At 39.7% G+C, this 26,486-nt stretch overlaps 1 protein-coding gene across 1 annotated transcript in view; it reads right to left on the bottom strand.

Annotated features, from left to right (window-relative positions):
- Positions 1–26,027, bottom strand: part of jag1b (jagged canonical Notch ligand 1b) — a 32,456-nt gene extending 6,429 nt beyond the window's left edge. The window contains exons 1-20 of the mRNA XM_048205450.1: positions 25,682–26,027; positions 25,102–25,404; positions 16,968–17,025; positions 13,241–13,492; positions 12,385–12,445; positions 9,709–9,839; positions 9,505–9,624; positions 6,700–6,813; positions 6,490–6,603; positions 6,293–6,406; positions 6,138–6,184; positions 4,994–5,167; positions 4,290–4,440; positions 3,429–3,593; positions 3,046–3,159; positions 2,839–2,952; positions 2,619–2,732; positions 1,894–2,010; positions 1,256–1,283; positions 644–729 (exon numbers count right to left, since the gene is read on the bottom strand). Of these exons, the coding sequence (XP_048061407.1) occupies positions 644–729; positions 1,256–1,283; positions 1,894–2,010; positions 2,619–2,732; positions 2,839–2,952; positions 3,046–3,159; positions 3,429–3,593; positions 4,290–4,440; positions 4,994–5,167; positions 6,138–6,184; positions 6,293–6,406; positions 6,490–6,603; positions 6,700–6,813; positions 9,505–9,624; positions 9,709–9,839; positions 12,385–12,445; positions 13,241–13,492; positions 16,968–17,025; positions 25,102–25,404; positions 25,682–25,753 (2,449 nt within the window). The 5' untranslated portion in view covers positions 25,754–26,027. The remainder of the gene's footprint in view (positions 1–643; positions 730–1,255; positions 1,284–1,893; positions 2,011–2,618; positions 2,733–2,838; positions 2,953–3,045; positions 3,160–3,428; positions 3,594–4,289; positions 4,441–4,993; positions 5,168–6,137; positions 6,185–6,292; positions 6,407–6,489; positions 6,604–6,699; positions 6,814–9,504; positions 9,625–9,708; positions 9,840–12,384; positions 12,446–13,240; positions 13,493–16,967; positions 17,026–25,101; positions 25,405–25,681) is intronic.
- Positions 26,028–26,486: the final 459 nt, after the last annotated feature.

Here is a 26,486-nt window from a genome sequence, read left to right as displayed (position 1 = left end):
GAATTACCGTAAAGCATTTTGTCACTCTCGCGTGAACATGAGGCGAGATTGTGTCGGGTCGGCGCAGCTCAACTTACAAGTGCTGTTTTCTGGCGTAGACGTGCCACAAACACAGTGCATGCCTCAAACACACCACTACAAGTCAATTAACCATTGTAAGGACTTAGAAAACTATTTATGAAGGTAAAAAAGTTACTTAGTTCTGCTTTAAGTGAGAATTTTGATTGAGACAAGTTTGACTGAACACCGTATCCTGATGGACTATATCATCTTGAGCTCAGCCGACAGTAACGTCATGAGCTCATTTGCAGGTTTGGATGCATCAAACAGTAAAGCCTGAGGTATGTCTTGGGCAGCCAGATGAAAGCTTTTCAAAGAAAAACGAGCTCTGTAATCAGTGCTGGATAACCAGGCTGATTGGCTTTCGGTCACTGCGAGAAAAGTTTCTCCCGAGGGGCCGTGAACATCAGCGCTGCAGAATGCATGGACGGTGCTTGCTGTGTCGTTGGCATTCTGCCCAGAGGGCTGGCTAATTGGATGGCTAGACTGTGCATTTCGCTCCAGCTCTGTTTGTTTTTGAAGAGATGTGTTGCACATTAACAGGGCTGACAGCCAAGAAGATCAGGCGTCATCTAAAACTCACTTATGCGACAGTCTGGCCCAGCGAAACCGGGAGCACACTCGCAACGGTACCAGTTTTCACCATCCACACACGTCCCGCTGTTGTAGCTGTGGAGAGAGAAAGACGGAGGGTCAGGCGCAGTTCAATTCAGCCATCATTACAGCACTTTAAACAGGGTCCAAAAGTAGCACTCGCCAAGCGCCAAAGCAGAGTATTAGCTGGCATGTTGACATGCAGCTTTTACAACGGCTATGTAAAAAAAAAAACCGGTGAATCCAATTATCCCAAGTTAATTTGATCATTGCACTCGCTATTTGCAGGTGTTTAACAAAAAGGATCCCGTTTCAAAATAACACAAAATCCTTATCAAGCTTATGCTAATAGATTTGATGGGATACGTTATGTTATTGTGAACTCTGACAACTCACAATCTTGCTTAGACAACTTCTCGAGCAGATGAACCACGATGTCAAAAGCACAATAGACAGCAAGCTTAACGCACCCTTGGAATGACAGAAGCTATGGGAGTGCCTGTTTCCCAGCACTGTGAGAGAGTGTGAGAAAGTGCGGCACAGCTGTACGGGCCTGTTTACAGCGGCAGGCTGTGTGTGTAAATGTTTTGCCAGGACTTACCATGGGTGTGGGTTGCAGTCGTTGGTATCTGAAAGAGAGAGAGAGAGAGAGAGAGGAGGGTTTGTTTCACTTCACACCCATGTGAGCACATAAGAACGAACACAACAGTGAACATGTCAGAGCTTGTGTCGGTGTGCGCGTGCGTCTGCGTTCTCGCGTGGGCGTCCAGCTTGGCAAGGTCGCTGATTACTCGGTTGCTAACTGACTCGCTGTCTCCAGCTTTTCTTCTCTCTTAATTTTTTAGGACTCCAGATTTCTCCGTTCTCACAGATTGAGAGGTGTACAACAATACATGAGAAAGGCACATCAAGAGGACAAAAAAAAAAAGGAGAAGTAGAGGAGAGGTGGTGGGCTTGAGGAGGAGGGGGGGGGGACATCTGTCTCCACTTTCCCTCATTTAAATTTTTCCCTTCATAGCTGGCAGCAGCCGACAATGTCCAGCCAGGGTGAGGTGGGTTTAGAGAAAGAGAATGGAAAAGAACGAGCAAGACAAAGCCAGGGAAATGAATCCTTGCTTTATTCTCAGACTAAATGAGGGTTGAAAAATGTACTTTTATGAGTAAAATGACTCCCTCTTCCACTTTAAATCTACCTAGGAAGTTACACTGCAGCTATCGGTCACAGGAAGCACTACTCACTCTCGGTGCAGGTGGATCCTTCCCAGCCTTCCTTGCAGACGCAATTGAAGGAGTCGCCGTTGACCACACAGGTGCCTCCGTTCTCACATGGGTTGGGCAGACAGCTGCTGTTCTTGGCTGCAGAGGAACCACAAGAGAGGTCAGAACCCTTTGAACTGAACAGATCAACACGACTGCAACCACAACAAGACTGCCACACTTAAAACAGACCCGCTACATCTTGAAGTATTACCAAGTACAACATTTCCCAAGGCTCGTTCCAACTGAATTTCCCATCAAAGAATTGGAGCTGACGATATTTTCTGCATCAAGCAAATTTGTGGAAAAATGTTCGTCCCAAAATGTGAAGGTGTTATTTTACACACCGTGCTATTTGAAGCAAATTACTGCCAACGCTTTATTAGAAATAGAGTGAGAATCCAATCTGTGAGCTAGAATGATATTAAGTTTTGGAAATTTAAATGGCCATAGCATTCTAGAAAGGAGCGATACGAAAGGTTCTGAAGCACTTGCAAAAAATACATGCAGCAAATATGTACCAAATGATTTGCTGCACTATAGCTTGTCGGCCAAAGTGCAATTTCATGTAAAAGTATGACTTTGCAGCAGGAAGCATGGCACAGGGGTTTGTGCGATCTGCTGTACTTTTGTAAAGGCCATATGCACATGAGCTGTATCACATTCTAAAGAGAGAGAGAAAGTAAAGGGGCATCACCCAAACTGACCTATGTTACATGTGGCACCTTCCCAGCCAGGTGAGCACCTGCATTTGAAGATGTCGCCTTCATCATGGCATGTACCTCCATTGTTGCATGTGGCTTCGTCACATTGGCTATCACCTGAAATTACAGTTGATCCAATAGTATTTTTTACTCCATGCATACATGCTAGCACACAAACAAAAACTCAACAAACTGGGTGGGTCATTAAAATAGTGTTTCGTACGGGAGTGGCAGGTTTTTCCCTTCCAGCCATTTCTACATTCGCAGTAGAAATCGTTCACCAGGTCTTGACATGCTCCCTTGTTCAGGCAGGGGTTCAAGCTGCAGTCATCTATGTCTGAAAAAATGGGGAGAAAAGAATGAGAAAATACACTCCAAGAAGAACAAACATTTAGTTTAAGCAAAGAAAAATCTATTCAAGTGAACTCACTGATTTCGCAGTGAACTCCTTCCCAACCGTCAGCACAAATGCACTGATAAACGTTCACCTTATCGATGCAAGTTCCACCGTTGCGACATGGGTTACTTTCACAGTCATTTATATCTGAAAAATGACCATAGACGCCATATAATTTAGGGATCATCTGAGACCATGTGAATAATCCAGTAAGAGTGCAAAATATGTTGTTTCCTGTTGGTTAATAGCCAGTATTGGATATTTAATTGTGCATGCAATTGTCACTGTAATGTTGTGATGCCTGAATTCACTTTTTGTTTCATATTTAAATTTAATTAGACAAAATAGTCCATCCCTAGAATGCATCCAATAATACGTTCATATTATTATATCCAGAATAATATGTTCAGTCTTACTTTCATGGCAGTAGGTGCCTCTGAAACCTTCCTGACACTCGCAGGTAAACTGGCCTCCAGCCTGGCTTCTGCAGCGTCCGTGAGGGCCACAGACGTTTGAGGAGATATATCGCAGCCCGTCCGGCGTACTGTTGGATGCCACGGCAACAGTGCAGCTGTCAATCACTGTTAAGGTTTCATTGAAAGAACAAAATCCAGCTGTTAAATCTCTGGGTTCTTTGCAGACCGACATCAAATGACACAAAATCTATCAAAGCTTGCGCACTACCCATTCTTCCGCTTATCCAGGCAATTTATTTGGATATTTTTTTGGTTCACTTTACAAAGCAAATCCCGTTTTTACATCTGCTTTTGCAGAAAGAGTGTGTGAGGAGGCCTTCTAATGCACATAAGCCCTGATTCTGCTCAAAAAGAAACCTGATGGGCTTATCTAGCTGTGGGGTTTGCCTCTCCTCAAACACACACACACACACACACTTTAAAACATCCAAGGCAGAGAATCCCACCAAGTCATAACCACGGAGAACACACACAGAGCTGTTAAGAAGCTGGCAAATGTTCAGGAGGATTTGGGAATGGGGAAAGCGTTTGAGAGACTGTGTGTATGTGAGCTGTGTGTCCAGAGAGGTTACTGTCAAATAGCTCAGTATGGGCTGAAAAAGCCTCATGTAACAAAATATGAGTTCTTTTTTCTCATCTTTCCCCCTGAAGGTGGTGGGAGAGTCCACGGGCCTGTAATCTCGTTTTACTCAGCAGCTGAACAATGGCATGCAACTGGTAGATCAGCTTACTATGGGTTTCAGAGGCGCTTTACAAAGAGATACTGAGACAGGATCCGTCCCGGAGACTGAGATTTCTCACCTTGGCATGATGTGGTTCGACAATGGTCCTTCAGGTGAGAGCAGTTTTTACCCTCGTAGTCATCGGGGCATTTGCAGAAGTAGTCCGAGGCCAGGTTGAAACACTGCGCCCCGTTCTGACATGGGTTGGGCTGGCAGTAATCGATATCCAGCTATACCGGAGAAAGATTTACAAGAGGAGAAAAGAGAGCTCAATGATGAGGGGAAAATGATATCCAGGCATTTTTGGATTCTTAGAAAACAGAGCAACCCTCAACAGCCTCGACACGGCGTCTGCCAGGAAAAAGCGTACCAAAACGCTCAGGAGAATAAAAACAAATAGAAGAATATTTTAAAGAGCTAGCCAAACCCTGCCTGTCTCAAACCTAGCCCTTCTTTCTTTGTCTCTGTCTTTCTTTGGGGTACAACTAGAGCTGGGTGGATGAAGGTATACACTACTGTTTCAAAATTTAGGTTGAGAAAATGTAGGGTTTTTTTTTTTTAAAGAAATTAATACTTTTATTCGACAAGGATGCATTCATTTAAAAGTGTTTTGAATGTTATTTTTAGCTTTAGCATTACATAATATGAGGCTGACTCGGTACTGATACAAGATTTATTCATTTGTTATGAATAATTTTAAAATAAAGCTTTTGTTTTTTGAGGTCAAAAATAAATATACTGTATATGCTGTTACTGTTACAAAGATACAGGAGTTTCTCTAACCTGACACAGCTGACCCGAGAAGCCAGCGGGACACAGGCACTGAAATCCATTGGCTTCATCCTGACACCGACCACCGTTCAGGCAGGGACTGCTAGCGCACTCATCCACGTCCTTCTCACAGTGTTCCCCCGAGTAGCCAGGAGGGCAAAGACAGCGGTAACCATTCACCAAATCCTTGTAAAGAAAAGAGCGAGCATTCAATTTTTTTCTGTGTACTGAAGTGACGAAGGTCAAATAATCTCTCTGCCAAAATCATAGACACACTTTCCTGGCACTACATTTTTCGTACAGCACTTCTGAGAATGAGTGGTATCAAGATGTCAGTCTTAGACAATACACCCATGAACTGTTCATGTTTCCTGTTCTGGATGTTTACAGTTTCCAGGCTTCTACAATGAGCCCTTTTGAAGACGAACTAGTCACTGGATTTGTCAAAGTTTGAGAGGTTCATGGCATTAAATCTGAAGGGATTGGGGAGTTTTGTTTGGAGCAGTCTGTAGCAATTATAGGGGATATCGTTGAGTACACCTGTACATTCCACTTTGTTAACGTTATATCCAGTTTCAGATAAACCCATATCTAAACATCGTGTACAAAATAACATGCCTGCTTTACATGCCAGTCTGAAATGCCAGCCCCTTCCTGCTTAAGTGGGCAGATCTTGACACTACCATTCAAAAGTTTGGTGTTGTATTTTATGTATTTTATAATATATTGATATTTTATAATGTAATTTATTCTTGTGCTGGCAATGCTGAATTTTCAGCATCATTACTCCAGTCTTGATCCTTGTCACATGATCTTTCAGAAATCATTCTAATATGCTGATTTAGTGCTCAAGAAAACATTTATTTTAATTACCAATGTTGAAAACAGTTGTGCTGCTTTATATTTTGTGGAAACATTTTTTTCAGGATTTTTTAATGAATAGAAATGTCAAAAAACAGCATTTATTTGAAATATTAATCTTATAAATGTTTTTAATGTCACTTTTGATCAATTTAATGCATCCATCCTGAATAAATTTATTAATTTGACTCCAAAAGTCAAAGGGCTAAAGGGCTCATTTTTATTTTTAAGGGTCAAAGACTGTCAACAAAAACAAAGACTACAAAAAGTGAACTCAGATCAGGAGATCTCTTACCTTGCAAGTTCCTCCATTCAAACACTGACCCTGGCAGTCATTTATGTCTAAAAAATGAGAGAAATGGGTCTGAATTTATAACCTGAAAACACTGTGCAGATCGAAATCCATGCAAACATACAGAGCTAAAAAGAAAATCAAATTGTTATACTCACTTATATCACAATTCTGACCCGTCCAGCCAGGGAGACACTCGCAGAAATATCCACCAATCAGATTGTGGCATGACTTGGCATTCACACATGGCTTGTCCTCACATTCATTGGCATCTTTGAAAATAATTTTTATGAATAACTTAAAAGCATGTACATGTTTAGGAAAAATACAGTTAAATAATGAAGTAATCTCTCACCAATCAGACACATTTTGCCGGTCCAGTGAGGAGGGCAGGTACATTTAAAGCCATTGACCAAATCCTGACAGGTGCCTCCGTGTTTGCATGGGTTGGGCGTACAGTCGTCCACATCTATAGAACAGAGCAGGTTAGATACACAGTGTTGTTTGGCAACTTGACATCTTTGGTTTGAATTACTGTAAAAAGCACGTTTGTGTGCCGCCTTACTTATTTCACACGATGGTCCGCTCCAGCCGACTGCACATTGACACTCGTAACCCTGACTGGTCTCCTTGCATGTCCCTCCATTCGCACATGGGTTGGACAGACAGGCGTGTTCAGCTGTGGATGCAAGCACATAGTCTCACTCGTTTGCGGTATGCAGTTTCAAACATATACGGCTCTCTTGTGAAGACATATAATCATTATATATTCACAGAAGAAAGAGAGTCATATAGGTTTGAAACGATTTTATTAATGCTTTTTCAGCATTAAATTGGTCTTGGTGTGAACTGGCCTTAACCGTCTGAGGTGTATTCTGGGCCCTGGAGATGTTTTGACATGCGTGTGTTTATTTCAGTTACTTTTAACATTTTCATGGCTTAAGTCTGATTACACTGTATTCATCACAAACTGTGCTACAATCAGTAAACTTTAAAAACTCGTTCAGTGTTATGATGGATAACGAGCGCATTCTGACTAACCTACGGTACGCTGTAAACACCTCTGATTGGCCATTGCTTTCAACAGACATGCCTGTGATTGGCTACAATACTCAATGCTGCAAAAACACATAAATTGAAAACTTTTTTGTAATTAGAAACCAGAGCACGCACACAAAAATACGCATAGGAGCGTTTGAAAGCAAATCGCCTTTCAGCGGGTACAGAACTGAGTTGGTACTATAATGGTACTGTAAATTAAATAAAAAAAAACATTAACATTTTAAAAACTCATCAAATCTACACAAATGAACTACAGTATTTTGGATTAAAAACAGCAAATTTCACTGAAAGGTGACATGTTTGCATCCCTGTACAATAATATGTGAGCAGCATGTATTTTAAAATTTAAAATTTATTTTGAATTGTAATAACATTTCACAATTTTTCTATCTTACTGTGTTTTTGATCAAATAAATGCAGCCTTGGTAAACCCAGGATATGTAAAATGAAGACACGGATTTCATTTTTGAGTGAACTAATGTGCTCTCAAGTCCACCTCTATAGTGACCAGAGCATGTTGATCTGACCTTTAGACTGTAGTCACATGACTGACCCCTTTAACTTAACAGTTAGTTTAGCTTTTATCTCCCTGCTCAAGACTGAACGATTCCTCCAATGGTTTGGATAGGAAAGATTTCTTCACATTGCCCCAGGAGGTTATCACCACCCTAAAGGCTCGAATGGGGATCATATGAATACGAGAGGAGGATGGGGAAGGGGAAAAAAGCCATGACGGTCCATCTGGCAGATTTCATCACTATACCCATCCAGCCATTGACTGTCAAAACAGACGAGATCCACTGGCAGCACATATCATAACAGAGGATTAGCAGACCTGGGCGCCCTTCCTGACACTGTAGACAGTTAAGGCCCGAGCTCTGACATCATCTGATCCCCCATAGGCTCCCTACGCTCTTTCCCATCTATAGTTATACCAGAATACAATGACATTGCTGCAGTAATTTGACTTGGTGTCAATAGCAAAATGGCACTGTGTATAAAAGGGACTCGTGCCAACAGAAACACAGAAAGCAGCGCATAATGACTGTAAAGATTTATTAAAGGAGACAATCAAATTCAGGCTGAATGACTACATCTCTAAACTGCTGTATTAGGTTTCAAGCAGCTACAGTATCATTATGTTTCAGGGTCATAAACAGGGAAAGATAGTAAATCTTTTGGTTTATACTGCTACAATAAACACACTCTCAGAAAAAAAAAATTACCTTTAGCAGCTTGTTACTGGGGCAGTATCCTCAAAAAGACAACTTTGTAACTTATTTAGCCCTAAAATGTTCAAAGTAGTACCTTAATGTTATATGTCGGTTCATGTTACTACACTAAGGTAGTAGTATGCATCTTTTAGGGGTAGATAGGTCATAACTTTAAGGGCACTGCTCAAGTCACAAGCTGTTTTCCCCATAAAGGTACTACTTTTGCACATTTTTCTGACAGTGAATGAAGTGATTCTTGTGCATCAGTCCAACTCTAATTATATATAAAACGTGCACTAACCGAAACATCACAATTTTATGCTTTAGTTATTCAGTTCCAATAGAATGACAAAGACTATTAGTTATACTCTTGATGAAACTCCTTCTCTGAAACTTAAACCTAATGACCAGAACCAACTCTAAATTCAAATCAAAATTCATTTAGAGCTTTTTACAAGCATTACAAACTTCAAACACACCATATTTAAATAAAAAATACAACAGTGGAGACCTTCAAATGGACTGGCAGGAATGAGAATGACAAAAAGGCCCTGTCCCAAATGTCACCCTAAGCGCTCGTTGTCTTTCTACGAGTCTGCACTTTCATGACGTAACGCTGCTTTGACTGCTGGGTAGAAGTCTGCTGCAGAGCTCGCTTCAGTGCAGCTCTACAAAAGTGCGCATCAAGGACGCATATAGAACCTAAAATGACAAATGGGACACCCTACGGTCTTGTGGACTTCACAATCACATGCACACAGTGGCCATTGCAAGTCCACAAGACCGTAAGTGCATATGAAGTGTGACATTTGGGACAGGACCAAAGAAAAAGGAACGTACGCTTCAGAAAGCTGCACAAAACAATTAGTATCAGCCTCAGATGGTACTGCCAACAATTTGTTCACTAACAAGAATGGCAAGAATCGCCATTTCCAATTGGTTTATTATTGTAATATCAACTATTTTAGATAAATCCACCCCTAAAGTGCACATAAAAACACTTTTCAACCGCTTTTAAGATCAGTCGGACAGATCTAAGTGGACATTCTTGTCCAAAATCTGCAAACTGAACCACTGCAGCATGACAGACTCACCTCGTTCACAGTTGACCCCAGAGTAGCCGTCTTCACAAGAGCAATGGTACTTATCAGGCCCTGTATTGCTGCATGTTCCTCCATTCAGACACGGCTGGTGAGTTCCACAGTAGTTTAGATCTGAGAGGTAAGAACATTCAGTATTAGTAATGAATGTTAGAAAGCAAAACAGAGTCAGAATAAATAAAATGAAAGTGTGCTTACCTTTGTCACAGAGTTGTCCACCCCAGTTCGTTTCACAGAGGCACTGCCAGGGTTCATTGCAGGTCCCGTGTACACAGCCCGGGTGAGGGATGCATTTATCGCAGTACAGACCCTGCCAGCCATACAAACACCTGAAAGAGAAAAATATAGCCTGTCACCAAATGCCAGTATATACATATACCTGTGCATTTACTTCATTGTCTTTGCAAAATGTAAGTTTATGTTTATTTGTGGATAATATGCATTTGAGTGAGATAAGTTATCATGGACAAAATGAATAACAAGTCAGTCATTTCATGACTATTTTCTAAACAATTTTAATTTAATGCCGTTATTTTGATAAACGGAGCAGAAACTGTTCTCGTTTACTCTGAAAAAATCAAATGATATTCACCAACACCTCTTTTAGAAAGAGTTTGCTTTTCCAATTCTCTCATGTTCTCAAAAGTGCATTCTGTAATAAAGGCAACACCACACAAAAACAATGTGTAGTGATTTTCTAAAGTATAATTTGCCATAATTTACTCAAAGTACTTATCAAAACTTTGAGAAAGTTGTTGTTTTTCAGGGCATTCGTTGCTGAAAGGTCACCCTTTCATAAACTGCGTTTTAAAAGTTCGCTCCAGTCCACTGGGGAAAAGGGAACTGCCGACAACTTCTTGTCTGATTATTTAATGCCAAGCCATGCAAACAACAAACAGCAGCTTTAAAACTCCACTGGGTCTTTTAGAGAGACTAACATTAGCTTGTGGCAGGACACTCTGTCTCAATAAAAGCAGAGCGGCTTGGCCCCAAAACTCCTCGGACTGTCTGGGTGGGGGATTGTGTTTGCAGACTGCTCCATTGGCCAATGTATTTACGGCGGGTTCTTTCGCATTCTCACTCCTGTTCCCATGTAGCCATTCTCTGCCCCGGGAATGAAAAAAAGAGAGTCGGCGCAACGGCCGTAGATCATCTCTAAGCCTGTAATTAAAAGTCATCTCCAAAACGGCTCAGAGATAGCTCTCCCCTACACTTCACTTTAAGATGGCAGTAATTAAACAGCCCAAGCGACAACCTGTTCCTTAAAGTAGGACTCGGATGAGATAGCAAGTCGCTTGAGTGCTCAGCCGCAAGAAAACAGACTGCCCTCTGGGGAAAAAGAAAACAATTAGCCTGAGGCGGCAGTTCAGCTGTAAAAATAAACACTGTGGTTGAGGAAACTTCTCTCTGTGATTAAAGACAACTATTCTTAAACGTGCGAGAAGATTTCACTATGAGAAACGTTCACAAAACACTGCATTTCAGGTCAGCAAGGTCTTAGAAGCGCCTTTCAATGATATTAAAGCAGAAATATGACGTTAAATCCGCATGGCTGAGAAACATTTTCACCCTGTAGGCCTTGACGGTTCCAATATAGCACAGTAAGAGCTCTTGTTACAACAGTTGCACAATTGCATGGTTGTGTGTTCTGGCAAGCTTTCAGTGAGAGATGAATAGGTAATGGGATATAATCATGCCAAATGTAACAAAGAGCTGAGGTTTTAGTATACATTGAATTCTGTAGACTTCTAGCATTTATCTTGAATGTTTTCAGAGATGGTACAATGATAAGAATTAGTCAAACAATCAAGAACTTCATAACAAAACATCACCAACGTCAGGCTGTTGACCAGATCCAAGTAAAAACAAAAACCTATACCGTGCCAATGAAAAACCAGTAAAATCTCAATCCAAAACTTGCCACGACTTGCTCCAACCAATAGAAGATCGGTTTGTTGTGAAAGAAATTCAATTTTCATTAACTTGATGCCCTACTCAACACAAATGAGTTACACATGACATTCCTTTATGACGACGCAAATAACTTTGGACAGCCTCGTTTCTGCATTTTTTTTAATACATTGTAGGAATCGTACGCATTACAAAAGCAAAACATAACTTAAGAAAAAGTAGCTTAATTCTGTTCTCTAGGGAAACAACAAAATAGTTCAACCAAAAAAATAGAATAAAACCACCGTGCTATTTTATTACATATTAAACAAGCCAGTTAGTTGCTTATTTTTGTGCATCAGTGTTACAAAAGAGAACAAAAGTATTTATGATGCACTCGGGAGCTATAGCCGTACAGTATACGAACACACAGATACGCATCGCTTTCTCTTCCTCTGTGGCCAGATTCATACATCATTAGTAAAACAAGCAGTGCATTTTAAAAGCCAATTAAAGGTTCAACTTGGCAGATTATGGTTTGTAGATAAGGCCTCAACATCATGCCAGACAAATCAAAACATTAAATAGCTATAAATAGCTTTGTGCTTCAGTTGTCTCCACAACTTGGCCTTATTGGCACCATGTCAGTGCTAAACGCCAGCCATGTTCGAATACTTGTAGGTGAATGTCAGTAATCTGTGCTTTCATTGTCTGTGCACCAGAAACAGAGCTTGAGCTATCAGACCCTGACAGGTCAAACGGGACACATGGATTCTAACAAGATTTAACCATGAGCCTCTAGTTGCGGTCAAAGCTCGTACTGTTGCAGTTTTCACTCTTTAACAAGGCTTGACTTGTTGCTCTAAAATGTTAAAGAGCAAGACTGAGGACAAAATAAACCCGTTGACAGTGTATAACTTACTTTCTTGGAGGAAATGCCACAAAATGTTTTAAGAATGAAGAATAAATGTGCAAATAACTCACTTGCAGCCACCGGGTTGCTTACAGGATCCGTGTTCGGTGCTGCAACCTTGTCTGCAGATGGCTGGAAAACAGAGAAAATGGAACAAGAGTAAGTTTAAGCTGTGTAAAATCCCACCGTGGGCCTCAATGTCCCCTGTTCACCCATGAAAACGTTCTGGGAATGTATGGGGTGGGAATCTTTCAAACCCCAGATCAGCTCACTGAATCCTACTCTAATTTGAGGCCTGTCGTCAGGCTTTGGGTTCTTTGCGCTCCGTTCACAGCTTGTTTGTTTCAAACTACCCTCACCCATCAGCCTCCTAAAATGGCAACTGTCTAAAAGCATTTAAACCACGAAATTATCATAGAAGTCAGAATAAGCAACATGAAACGCAATTTACAAACCATTTTATTTAAATATCAGATGTATTTAGCAATGACATTTTATGACTTTTCCTGCCCTTCATGATTAAGTCGGATAAAAAAAAAGTGTAGAAATTAGACTTGGGAAGAATTTATAGCTGACATTTATTTTAACAGAAAATAGAAAAAAAATAGAAAACACTTATTTTTAATTGTAATAATATTTCACATTATTACTGTTTTTACTGTATTGTTCATCAAATAAACACAGCCGCCTTTCAAAAACATTGAAAAATCTTACGACCACAATCTTATTAAAATATATACTAGTGTATATTCACTATAGAAATGTCCATGGCTTTTCCAGGTCTAAAAATCACAAATTTAAAATTCCCTAATTTTTCCAGTTTTTTTTATGACCGTAGGAACCATGTGTATATGAAACAGAATATTCAATGCAATTTGTTTTGTCAAATGTCAATGAGAACTTAGCAAAAACAGTATACATGCTCACCTGTATTGCACTCAGGACCTGTCCAGCCTTCCAGGCAGGTCTTGTTGCCATTCTGGTCACAGGTGTAATGTCCAAAGAACTCGTCACGTGGCCGGCAGAACTTGTTGCATCCAAAGCCGTAGTAGTGTTCATCGCAGGTTACCCGGATCTGGTACTCAAACTGGGCGACGGGGCCGTTATGGGTCAGCCTTTGCCATTGTCGATTTGGGTTGATCATGCCAGAGTGGGATGCTTTCTCGATGAGCTTTCCACCTGAACAGTCAGTGTGTGACAGTCAGAAAGGGCTCGACAAAACACCACCACACACTATTACCAGGAAACATTAATGTCTTGATATCTGGTTGCTCATAGATATTGCTGGCCTTAAATGACCCCTCATGTCTTAAATAGCAGAAGGAAAAGCACATTCACTGTTAATTACATTGTGCAAATAATAAGTAATTCCACTGGCAGCCAGCACTCATGACATCAGTGAATAAACACACATGCTCTCTCTCTCTCTGTCATATTCACTCTAGTAGATTTAGATCCCATGTAAATGGGTGGATTGGATCAAACTGGACCACAAGAGGGCCCATGCAGAATTTCGTAGAGAAAAAAAAATTGGACTATACTATAGAAATAAATGTTAAATTATTAATCATTTTAAGCTGTTTTGAACTTTTCTAGATAATATTTTAATTTATTTATGGCAATGTAATCCCAATTATTTAATGTTTAATCATCACACTTACTACTTTTCAATTTAAGCGGCCATTCACTCAGAATTAATTTTTGCATTTAAAAACGCAAGATTCAGAAAAAAGACGCTGCGAAACAATGGAAAAGCAATGCAGTGGAATGCAAAAACGTGTTCTGTGTGAACAGCCTCTTAGCAGCTTTTATATTTTTGGAAGGCAGTCCATTGGGGATCATCCTTGGCATCAAGTTTGAAATCCCCTGGATTAGAACAGTAACATTAAATTTAGCATCTTGGAGACACTTACTGGAAACCATTAATGTAAATACTAGTAAACTAAATAAACTGAGCTGTATTCCCTTCAAACTTTCTGAGCACAATCAAACACACCCACCCGCCCACATGTTTTATCCTTAAATTCTTATACTCCCAACTAAGATGAGGTAAACTGACAGCTCATGTCTTACAACATTTCACTCCTGAATCTGACTAGGACAGGGGACTGTGAAAAGTCTGTTCCTCCCTTTCACATAAACACTTATCTTTAAAGTTCACCATGGGTAGATTTTACTATCATTCCCAGAAGAGGCAGAATACGTGAAAAGAGATGATATTATGGAGGCCAGGTGGGCCTATAGTTCATATGACTTTGGAATGCAGAGAGTCGTTGTGGCATTTCACTTGTACCCTGAGCCCTGCGGCCAGTGCCAAATGTCATGTCTTTACTACCTGCAGCCTGATCCACTTCACTGTGGGGTGAGGAAGTCACATTAAACTGACAGAAAAAAAATCCTCTTCACTCTCAGGACAAAGACTAGCAAAAAATTAAAAACAAATGTTTCTTTTCTTACTGTACTCTACTAAGGACAGTAATATTTTACTGTCCAGTAGGGCTTTTGGTCCCACTTTAAATTAGGTGGCCTTAACTACCATGTAGTTACATCTAAAAATAAGTACTATGTACCTATTGAGTTCATACTGTATTGCAAAACAATTTTGTTCCTATTGAGGTGGATACGGTTAAGGTTAGGGACACGTTTGGCGGTATGGATAAGTTTAAGGGTGGGTTAAGGGATAAGGGATGGGTCAACAGTGTAATTATGAAATGTCAGTACACAGTAGTAAAATACACCTAATATAAAGTGGGACTGGGTTTTTTTAAAGAAGCTTTTATTCAGCATTAAATTTAACCAAAAGTGACAGTAAAGACATAATGCTATAAAAGATTCTATTCCATGTTCTTTTTGAACTTTTGACTAATCACATGAATCCTATTAATCCTAAGATTTCTGAAAAAATGTATCACGTTTTATATTCAAAAACTGTTTTCAACATTGATAATAATGGAAACTGTTTCCAAATCAGCATGTTTCTTAAGCACCAATTCAGCATATTAGAATGATTTCTGAAGGATCATGTGACACTGAGGTAATGATGCTGAAAATTCCATTTTAAAATATATATATATATATATATATATATATATATATATATATATATATATATATATATATATAAAAGAAAACAGTTATTTTTAATTTTTAATAATATTCCACAATATTATTGTTTTTACTGTATTTTTGATCACATAAATGCAGCCTTGGTGCAGCGTAAGACACATTTGCAACTTACAATGCATTCAAGAAGGTATACTGTATACTGTACATCAAATTCATGACTTTGGTGTTGCTAGCACCATGTTCTACTGTTTGAGCTTTGGACTAAATCTGCCTTTGATGGACAAAATGTTATTTTACAGTATTTATAAAACTAAATTTGTTACATTATCTTCTCAAAACAGCAAAATCTCAAATGTAGGCGAGGCTGAATTGGCAGCAGATTTGGGGATTTCCAGATTCTAATATTTCATTCAAAGATTTAAAGTCCAATAAACAGAAACAAATACCTCTAAAACTTAGCAGGTCACATAAAAGACAAAAAAATTACAGGTTCCAGCCTCAGAGAAACCATTATCATATGTAGTCTATAACCTGATACATACTGTAGAATACAAGAGCACAACTTCAACATTTAAAGGGACAGTTCTCCCCCAAAAAAATGTTTTACTCACACTCAAGTTGTTCCAAACCTGTATACATTTCTTTGTTCTGCTGAATGCAAAATAAGACATTTGGAAGAATGTCAGTAACCAAACAGATCTCGCTCCCCATTGACTACCACAGTAGGAAAAATAAATACTATGGTAGTCAATGGGGGGCGAGATCAGTTTGGTTACTGACATTCTTCCAAATATCTTCCTTTGTGTTCAACAAAACGAAGAAATTTATACAGGTTTGGAACAACTTGAGGGTGAGTAAATGATGACAGAATTTTCATTTTTGGGTGATCTATCCCTTTAAGCTTTTCTGCAACAACAACTTTGAACTTTGCATATCTGGACATAACTGAAAGTCGCTATATCAAAGTTAATGGTAACACAACCCAGAAGAGCTATTCAAATGACTCAGTTTAGTGTCTAAATGGGATTGTTTCTGGAGTGTTAAGCCCTGTTGAGATGTAAGAAGAGAGAGGTTATAGCAAACATAACCTTGCGCTTGAGCTATGCACCGTGACAGAGAGGCCGTGAGACCTTGACTGCCAACACCTGCCATTAGTCATCAGGTATTCGGAAACATTTTCATAAGCATGAGGCCCCCTCAACAATGTTTCTCACAGACACACACACACACACACACACACACACACACACACAGTCTTCCTCTCCTTCTCTTCCCTGTCCTGTCACACACACCTGTCAGCACATTTGGTTTAAAGACTAGCGACCTATGAGCGGAAATGGTACAAAAACAAACTTCATTTTGTTACATTTCCCAAAGTTTAAACAGAAGAGAAAAAAGAAACGAAACAAATGAATCAGACAGAAACAAACAAACAGACAAAGCAACAAACAAAAATTTAAAGAGAAACAAACTAAACATTAAAGAGAATCAAACACAAAGTATTCAACACAATATAAATCAACCAAAAAGCAAACAAAAACAAACAAAAAAGCAACAGATAGTGGAGTATAAAAATCTTGCTACTCACTTTCACTGGCGGTCTCATTATTGAAGTCCAAGGCCTCTACTATCAACGTGTAGGACCTCTGGAAGAGAAAAAACACACATGCAGTCAGCAATGAAACCAAAACAAAGAAACATCAAAGATCATTTTACATCAACAGAGCTTTAGTCAGGGACCTTGACTCGTAACCAATAAACACCAATGACAAAATATGACCATGGGGACATGCTGAGAAATGTGCCGTGAAAGATCAGAAGAACAACACAACCTTCACCTTATCTGGCAGTGCTTTCCTGAAACTTTGGTCAGATACAGTATCACCATCTTTACAATTCAAACAATGATTAGCAGACCAACAAGCATCCTTGTCTTGGTAATCTGACTGTGGGAGGCTATTGTTCAACTAATCAAAAGAACCAAGCAACTCTCTGCCTGTCAGTCATAAATATCATTTTCAATTTACACAACACAATTATCAACTAAAAACAGAACGTTTTTTTATGTGTTTTGGCTATTCATTTACACAACAATGGTGTTTTGGGGGCCTGAAAATGCAAACTTTTGGTTTTTGAAAACCGCTATCATCTCTGTGTAAACTACAAAAATGCAAATTTGTGAAAATGCATGTGTATTACATGTTCAGTCTATAGGCGCATAGTGTTTCTTTACAAAATTACATCGCCAACTACTGGCCTGGCATGCATAATACAGCGTTTTTAGTCGTTTTCGCGGATCCATGTGAACGTTGCTCATTTTGACATTTTTGTAAACGTACCATAATTTTCATAGTACAGTGACACTTCATAACATTATTTAATCAACTAATTTTTTAATTCGAACTAGAAATTAAAACCGAACAGTAATAAAAAACAACAAATCAAACATATTTAGGCTTTTCATTGTTCACTGCTGCATCAGGCTGTTTCTCTTCATTCTGAATTTCTTTGTCCCAGATAATAATGAAATTTCCAGAAATGACAGACCTCAGACGTAAAATGTGTTTATTATGTGTGAGGATCTAGTAGAGTAGAATCACTGGGTTATGTTAGCCTCACTGACAGTTACGTGGCATCAGTTCAGCGGTCATTGTAAGGACATTAGGTCCAACATTCAAATAAGCCCTACTATCTTTGGATGCTTTGCATAATAAAGCTAGTACTTTTAATTTGCAGACTGACAAACTGGAAGGAAACATTTATACCATTCTGAATATATAATGGTTGAGAAATCTCCACAGAGATGGAATTGGATGGACACATGGTTCTTTAATATATACCATAATCCTGAATGACTATCATATTCATATACCACATTATTTACATGGTACTCCAAGAATATCATGGTTTTCTCAAGAGGTCAATGTTTAGCTGGCTATCACTACCCAGTGACCCCCTACTGGTAGATGCCGTAACTACACCATTAGGGGGCTAAAAATGTCTCCATTGACAGCTATACAGAAATACATTATTATATATTATGACATATATAATATTATGATATTTTTGCTAGAGGCAACTGTTAAATTAACTCATAATAGCTGCTAGTGAACAGTTTGGAACTGTGCATGTTCTTGTGATGCCATCAGCCAATCAGCAATGTCACGGTGATGTACCTTTTCTGCCAGCTGCAGAGACCATGTGATCAGTCTCATATATGACAGAAAGAGTTAAAAGAAGGAGAAGAAAATAGCAGGTTGAAAGTGGACTTTTTTTTCTTTGAAAAACCCACAAAAATCCCCTTTCACTTCTCTCTTTCAGGTCTTTTGTGTGCTGCGTTTTGTTCCTCTTTTTCCCCACGGAGAGGAATGCGGAGTGAGGATCTGAGGGAGTTGCGGGGGGTGCGCTGCTTTTAGCATGACTCCAATGCAGGCCGAGATCTCTGGAGGGCTTGGCTACATTTCAGCACTTCTGAAACGCTTTGTCTGACTTAAGGTCATCATGGCTCTCACCGGTATCAGGTAACAAGAGTCACGGAGAGAGAGAGAAATAGAGAGAGAGATTACTCCGCCTGAGAGAATAAAATGTGCGTCCATATCTAGGTTTCAGTGTTAGAAGTTGAACGGAAAAAAACAGAAGTATATGAGAGAAAACGAGCGTGTGTGTGAACGTGCCTGTGCCAGAATTGAAGCGTCTCTTTTTCGGCACCCACTTGTCAGATTCACACTCTCGTACTCTTGACGAGGCACCACGGAATTTCCAACATCACCAAGGTTCTCACTGTCCAGTTGCAGCAACGAAGGACCCAGAGTTCCTCACGCCAGGCCATTCAAACAAACCAAAGCATAGCACCTCTCACTGTACAAAGAGCTAAAATTAGTCTGAGTCATTCTGATCTCGATGACCTGAAGAATATCAAGATAACCAACTCGCCAAAACAAAGCAGCCCCTTAAGTGGAAAATGTCAAGTGGTACTTGAGATGTGCCAATAGCTATCAAAGTTGTAGCCAATAACTGATAAATGTCCAATATTTAAATTCTATACTATTTTAAAAACGAAAATCAATCATTTTAAATGCTTTTAGACAGATAAATGAAAAACTAAAAAAGTAAAACTAACAATTGAATATCTAAAAGCAACGCTGGCAGACAACCATTATGGTGCTGATTAGGGATGCACAATATTATAAGAAGGTCATCGGAATCGACCAATAAAGACTTAAAATGTAATTATCAGCCCGATATGAAAAATTATCCCAGTATGCCTCGCTGATAAGATGTTGTGTTGATTGTGCACCTGCAATAACTCACATGTGTGCAAGAAGTGCTAGCGATTTTTCAAACCGATGATGAAAATAACTCAATGAATGATGAATCCAAGGAGCCCTAAAAGAATTTTAGTATTTTTATCTGAGGCTAAAGGCAACATCCTTCAACGGAAGTCCAACGATTCCATTGCTATTGACCATCTACAAATAAAATGTTTAGGTTACAACTACATCTATCTGAAAAAAAGTAGCAATGATTGATTTTATTATTGTTACTCTCATTATAAAAATAACTTTATTAACCTTTTGGTAAGCTGACCTCAGAACTCTGAAACGGGAATGAAAAAAAACAGTCTGCATAATGAACCAAACAAAGGAATTTTCCAGATTAAGACAAAATGAAATGTATATTGGTATAGGCATCAGCTATTGGACAAAATGAGTTGAAAAATATTGGCATATTGGATAAGGGCAAAAATCCAGTATGTGAATCCCTAGTGCTATATATTGCGCATTCCTAAAAGGTTCCAATTAGACTAGTGGTTTTCAACCAAACCCTCCTATCTAAACTGAATTAAGAATGTTAAGATTATTATAAGACTAATTTGAAGACAAACCAGAAGTTTGCCGAGATCCCTGGTTGAGAACCACTAGATTATACACATTTAGATGAGATGCATTTTTTTTTTTTTTCAAAGTCAAGCTATTTTTAACAAATAAAAAAAAAAAACCACATTTCCCAAAAAGACAATGCACATGGCTAAGATGCTAACAGCCAAGGACATCCATCTGCATGTAGCAGCAGTATAAGCAGTGTTGCTTCAAGTGCATGAATTAAAAGATACAACTTCTCACACTAATTATAGCACCAACATTAAAACCCAACTACTCATCCATCACACAGCAACAAATCTTTTACAGTTGCCATGTTTATATACAAATATCAGTTTATTTGATGCAAGCTGTGTCACCTCTGCAAGCTGTGTTGAGATACACCTTGTCCTTCCTCTCCTTCTCCATACTTGAACGCATTGTGAACACAAACATGCTGTTGATTCAAAACCCCCATTGAATTGTCAAATCTTGCCAGTTTATGTATACCAAGTGCACAGCTCATTGATTTCAACTGCCCTTCCCTTTCAAGTGCCCGCTGCCGTTATATTGCGGACATGCCCGGACATGAGCTAGCACAACCTCCCATCAGACCAAGGGCAACATCACTGTGACTAAAAAGGTTTTGACTTAGTAACCTAAGCGATTGTTTTACCTGTCTGTATGTAGTTTTACATTTCTGCATTTGGCGAATGCCTTCACCCGAAGTGACTTTGCATTGAAGGCATACATTTTTGATAATAAAATGATAGCGCCAAGCAATACTGTTTGAGCTACAGGTGTGCTGTAAAGTTGTGTGTCTTATGCGCCATCTGGCTCTTTTAAGGAGTGGAAAAATAAGAGACAAAATGGGAGTAATTAAGAAATAAATAGGGTAAATGAATGAACAACAATCATATATATATATATATAACAAGAGTGCTATTTTGGGGTCAGAACAGGGAAAGGGGCCACGATGGATCTCACTCCATAACTCACAATAAGGTTATCAGCTCTAAATGCCTGCTGCCGCCAGGTTCATTTTTCCCATGCTTGTCACTGACCTCAGTGTCATCATTGAACTCTAACTATCCCGGCACCAGTCTCCCAAACTTTACATTGCATTTGTCTTATCACTCTGTGCTTGCATCTGATAAAAGTCTACACTTGATCCCAAACCCACTGAGCTCTAATATGTGATGGTTTTGGCTTCCACAAACGGCTGCGGCTCCTAGTATTGTGCGTTTTTTGCTTTTATCACTTGCCGTGGGAATCTGTCGAGTGATGTCTCCGCTGGTAAAAGTGTGATTGCTAATAAGGAGAGGCTGACATGGAGAGTGACAAATGGTCTCAACAATGGGTCCGGATATACTCCACCAGATTCCAATCAATCAAAGTCAACAGGGTTTACATTAGCAGTTCGGACAACTTGATTATGACCAAGAAGGTAGACACCCTCTTTTTGCTTTTCAGAAGCTGCAATCACAGGAGGAAGGTTTTTTTTTTTTTTTCTTCTGGGAGATTCCTATCAGGAGTGGAGGCCAGAGATAAGGGGGGCTCGCAGGGAAAGCTTTTAACAATCTTTCACTGCTCTCTCTGGCGTGGAAAATGAGACAGGCTTCCCTGATAACAGGTCTGTCAGTCACCTGTGCGCACACAAGCGCTACTGGCAGCCATCTAATCTCCTGTCACTCACGAAGGTGATCACAGGCAGGGACTGAGAAGAGAATCGGATCAAACGGCACATCAGCTGTCAGATATCCAGTCGAAAGGTGAGTATTCAAGATTAGACATCTCAATAAAACAAAATGTTTCCTGGTAACATCGTGAGTCTGAACAGAGTTAGTCATGTGTGAGGTGATTGAGAAAAGTTAGCTAAACAGAACATTAGAAGCACAGTACTACACTGCTTTACAATGGCCTAACAATACCTCATTCAATCAAGACCCTAACAAGGGTGAGAAAAAAGACAAACGATGCATTTCCCAGCTCTATGGCTTGAGTAATGTGCGCTTAAATGCCACATCAGAGGGGACCGTATAAAGCAAACATGTCATTATCCCCTTAGCTGCCCGTAGCTCTTTCCCTCAGGCTGTCGGACGGTTCACCTGCATTTTTATTGACCCTAAGCCTGCTGTCTTTCCCACACACACACACACACACAAAATGACGTAGAAACTTTCACTCAGAAGTTGCTAGTAAGTTTCACAAAGAATCTGCAAGTAATGCATTGAATTAAATGTGAAGTAGAAAGACTAAAATAGTATTTTCTTGTAAAACATACGCCAATAATCTTTGTTTTAGTTACAACTTTGAAAAACCGTCTTTCACAGTGCAACGGCATAAGAGAATGCACTCAGAAAAGCAAAAGAAAGCTTTAAAATCTGGTTTGGATTGCTTTTGTATTTACTTTGAAAAGGACATGCATTAAGTACACACATAAATACTAGTTTGGCTTTTGGGAAAGGGAACGGGTTCACAGACCATTAAAAAGAATGGAAGATGGGACAGGAAAAAAGGAATTATCCAATTTGTTGGTGAACCAGCTTTTTGGCCCATGCTGAGCAGACAGGCCCCAGGTGCATTCAGGGCCACGGGGCCAGAGAGCAGCGCTGTAATTTGCTGAAACGGCCAGTATGAGAAGTAAGGTCAGGGCTGGGGCGGGTTTGTCTAGGAGCCGATCTCATCACTGCTGAGTCGAGCGCAGCTTCCTGTTGCTTGCCCTGGACCGGCATTATTCCTGGACTGGCTCCATTATGCACAGTAATCCTCCCTGTAGCCAGTTTGGCCCGGCTATTGTCACCCCCTGTTTCATGTTCGCTGAAGCTGGCTCTGTCTGGGTGGGCCATGCCTAAAACCCTCGCTCTCTTTTACTCTCTATACCCCTCTCTAAAACTGAAAGCACAGGGCAATCAAATGCAGTAAAAGGTGCGAAATAAATGGGTGGTATTCTTGTAAATTAAACATTTAAAGTTTGGCGACGAGATTTGGCTGTTGTGTCTGGGAACTTGCTGAGAGTAATTACCAAGGGTTGCAAAGTTAAAAGGTGCCATACCTAGTCTCCAGTCAGCCGTGACTGACACAAAGCCTAAACTTCAACTCTCCCCAGCTGCCAACCGAAAAAATAATTAGTGACTGACTGAATTGTGCTATAATGTAATTGTAGGTTTAATCATAATTTGGATGATTAAAAGAAACCACTTTCTGTATGCTTTGGAAGTGCACATCACAAAAATAGCCGATGTGTTATATGATCAACACATGCCCACTGGCTGTCTAGTTCACATACTGGACAGGTGGGCAGCTCACTGGGGCGAACAGTTCAATCAGGGACACGTTTGCTTTGTCAGGCCGACAGTTTGTCCTTTGATTTTTTTTATTTTTTTTTTTTATCATTTTGACCCCGCTGAGAATGTATCCACAATGACATCATCAAGCGAGCAGGTGCACGAGCGCACGCGCCAACACAACGTGCAAAAGGACAGTTCAACGTCCCCACAGTCAAGAGCTCCTGAGAAATTAACAGAAACGCAAGGTTCCCACACTTTCTGAACAATGTATTTCCACAACTGTTTCATAACTTTTAAGATTTGATTCATTTGCATAACTTCTACAGGCCTCAAAATCATATTCCCTGACATTTTCATGTTTTCCAGGAACGTGGGAACCTTGTGAAGCTATTTCTGAGTGGGGAATCCTGGAAAACTACATCAGGTAGGTCAATACCACTAAAATAGCTCCAACTAAGGTGTTGTTACCAAAATTAACAGTTTATGGTTACGCTACACCAAGGTTTTCAACCTTTACGATCCCCAACCAGACTCTCAGCCAACCCTGTGACCCTCAGTATGAAAATAGCTAGATTTTCTCAGATCATTAAGAACATTAACATCACTACATTATATAATGGTTACAAAAAATGACGTTGTCTATGTTTTATCTACCTTACATTCTCCATTGACCCCTCTGGAGTAGCATCATGGGTCCACAGTCCCACAATTTATTTAGTTGAAATGGCCTAAATGTGACCCTACATACTACAGTAGGGATTCCTTAACACTGGTGCATATCATAACACACAGGTTTACTGCAAATCACCTGCAGTTTAGACTAGCTTGATAACACAGGTTTATAAAAGCCCCTTAAACAGATGACTACCATTTCAAGAGATCACGGTCAACTCATAAATTCTTTAGGGCTGCAAGACAAACATTGGTAAATCTCTTCAGCTCATGTGCTTCACACCAAACAAATCTTCTTTTATTTGCATTCTAATGCAGTGACACAAATTAAGAGGTCGAGTAGGTGCAAGATAACTGTTTATTTGACGTATTTATTTACCAAGTTAGCTGACTGCCAGAAACAACATTTAGAAACCACTGATGATGATCATCATCATGGGGAGTGAATTTACTGCAGGCCACTGTCAACAGGCATGAAGTGCTAGTCAAGATATTTATGTTTGTTATAGACTTGATCATACATTTATGTGTGTTTTATGCCTTAAAACATCTTTGTTTTCATTCATTTGACATTTAAATTTTATTTTAGCATTCAACTCGACTTTCTTTATCAGTAAATCAATTCAAGTGTAATGAACTTTGGCACCACCTTGAGAATGTAATGCAGTGATTAAACTGAGGTTCTCGATTTTAGAGGGTTGTTGTTGTTGTTGTTGTTGTTGTATAGTGCACATGGACACGACTAAAACGAGCAGCTATAAACTCCATGGCAAACCGCACACGTGCATTGAAACATTGCTATGATGTATAATCAACGTTGCCTCATCAGAACACGCTATGACCTCATTAAATTTGCTCGAAAACAAGAAATCGCCATGAGAAAGGAGAGACGTCTACTCACCGGCCAAGCAAAACTGAAGGGTAAAACAATCCTTGACTTTTCACTCCGCGTTCCCTTGGTCGAAAATTTATTCCCACCGAGAACGGGCGTAGATCCAGTTCCGAAACTGCAAGCCCCAGCCGCGGAAACTCGCGATTGATATTCCTTCAGACAAACTTTAAAATATGTATCACATTCGTCCCGCGTGCATTTGCGATCCGCCGGGTTCCTCGCGCCGTCGCAGCACGAGCCGTTCTGCAGCTCGCCGTTCGCATTCTGCATCGATACGATTTCCAGCTCGAAGTGCCCCGATGCGTCAGACACCTGTTGAGCAGAACAAACTTTAAATTCATGTAGGCTATATAAAGTACAGTAAGTTTAAATTTGTCTCGTTTTATAAAACAGCTAAACCGTGTGTGCCAATCTGTCAATGTCAAATTGAAAAATACAGAACTTTTGTGCTGCGGGTCCAAACAAGGTTGGGTTTTTTTTGACAGTATATATTTGCTATTTTCTAAATATATAACTTTGGGATATATTTGTACACATAACGCAAAGGCAGAAAAAAAAAACATTTTAATTAGCCTATTTACAGACTCACCTTCGTCGGCAAGCATAACAAAAAGGCATGAAGGTAAAAAGCAGAAAATACTGGACTCCGTCGCACAATCATGCCTTCTTGCTGGTGTTGCGTTGAAACTCAGAAGTTCTAGCCGCCTCACGGCTCTAATGTACACCCCGATTTAACATGCACGGGTGGAGAACAACTTTATTTCTTTCAGAAGACTATTTTCCAATGTGTAGGAAAGTGCCTCCTATTATCCAAGCGTATCTGAAATTCTTATCTTTCTTATTCTGCTTCTCTCTCTCAGCGGCGGGTATACATTACACAGAAGCCATGAGAGCGTTTGTCCGCGACTGACTGACTGCGCATTCAATACACCAAGTTCAGTTAATGGGGGTGGCAACCGCATGCGTAATTTTAATATTCAAAAGTAAAAGGGTGTGGCCTTTAGGAAAGCCCCGCCCGTGTCCCCCAGCCCCACAAGATGACGGGTTTATCTGAGAGGGCTAACCGTATGTTCTTACACTGCAAAAAGTTAGTCATTTAAAATGGAAAGGAATGCAAATTACTACAGGTATTAGTTAACTGTATGTTACCTTACCATTTATGGTTAAAAAAAAATAAAAAATTAAATTGTATACAATTGTACTGTAAAATGTTATAAAAACACAAAATATCTTATAAATTAAGATAAAAGCTGATAAAAGTTTTATATTTAAATAGGCAATACATATTCTTTATATTTTTTAAATAACATCTATCTATCTATCTATTTCTATTTATGGATCTTTGCAATAACAATGAATGCATCAGCATCTAAAAAAGACTTTTCAGAATTATG

The sequence above is a fragment of the Megalobrama amblycephala genome, linkage group LG10 (genome assembly GCF_018812025.1).
Source record: "Megalobrama amblycephala isolate DHTTF-2021 linkage group LG10, ASM1881202v1, whole genome shotgun sequence".
NCBI lineage: Eukaryota > Metazoa > Chordata > Actinopteri > Cypriniformes > Xenocyprididae > Megalobrama > Megalobrama amblycephala.
Note: the sequence above shows the minus strand (reverse complement) of the source record. Positions and strands in the feature narration are given on the sequence as shown.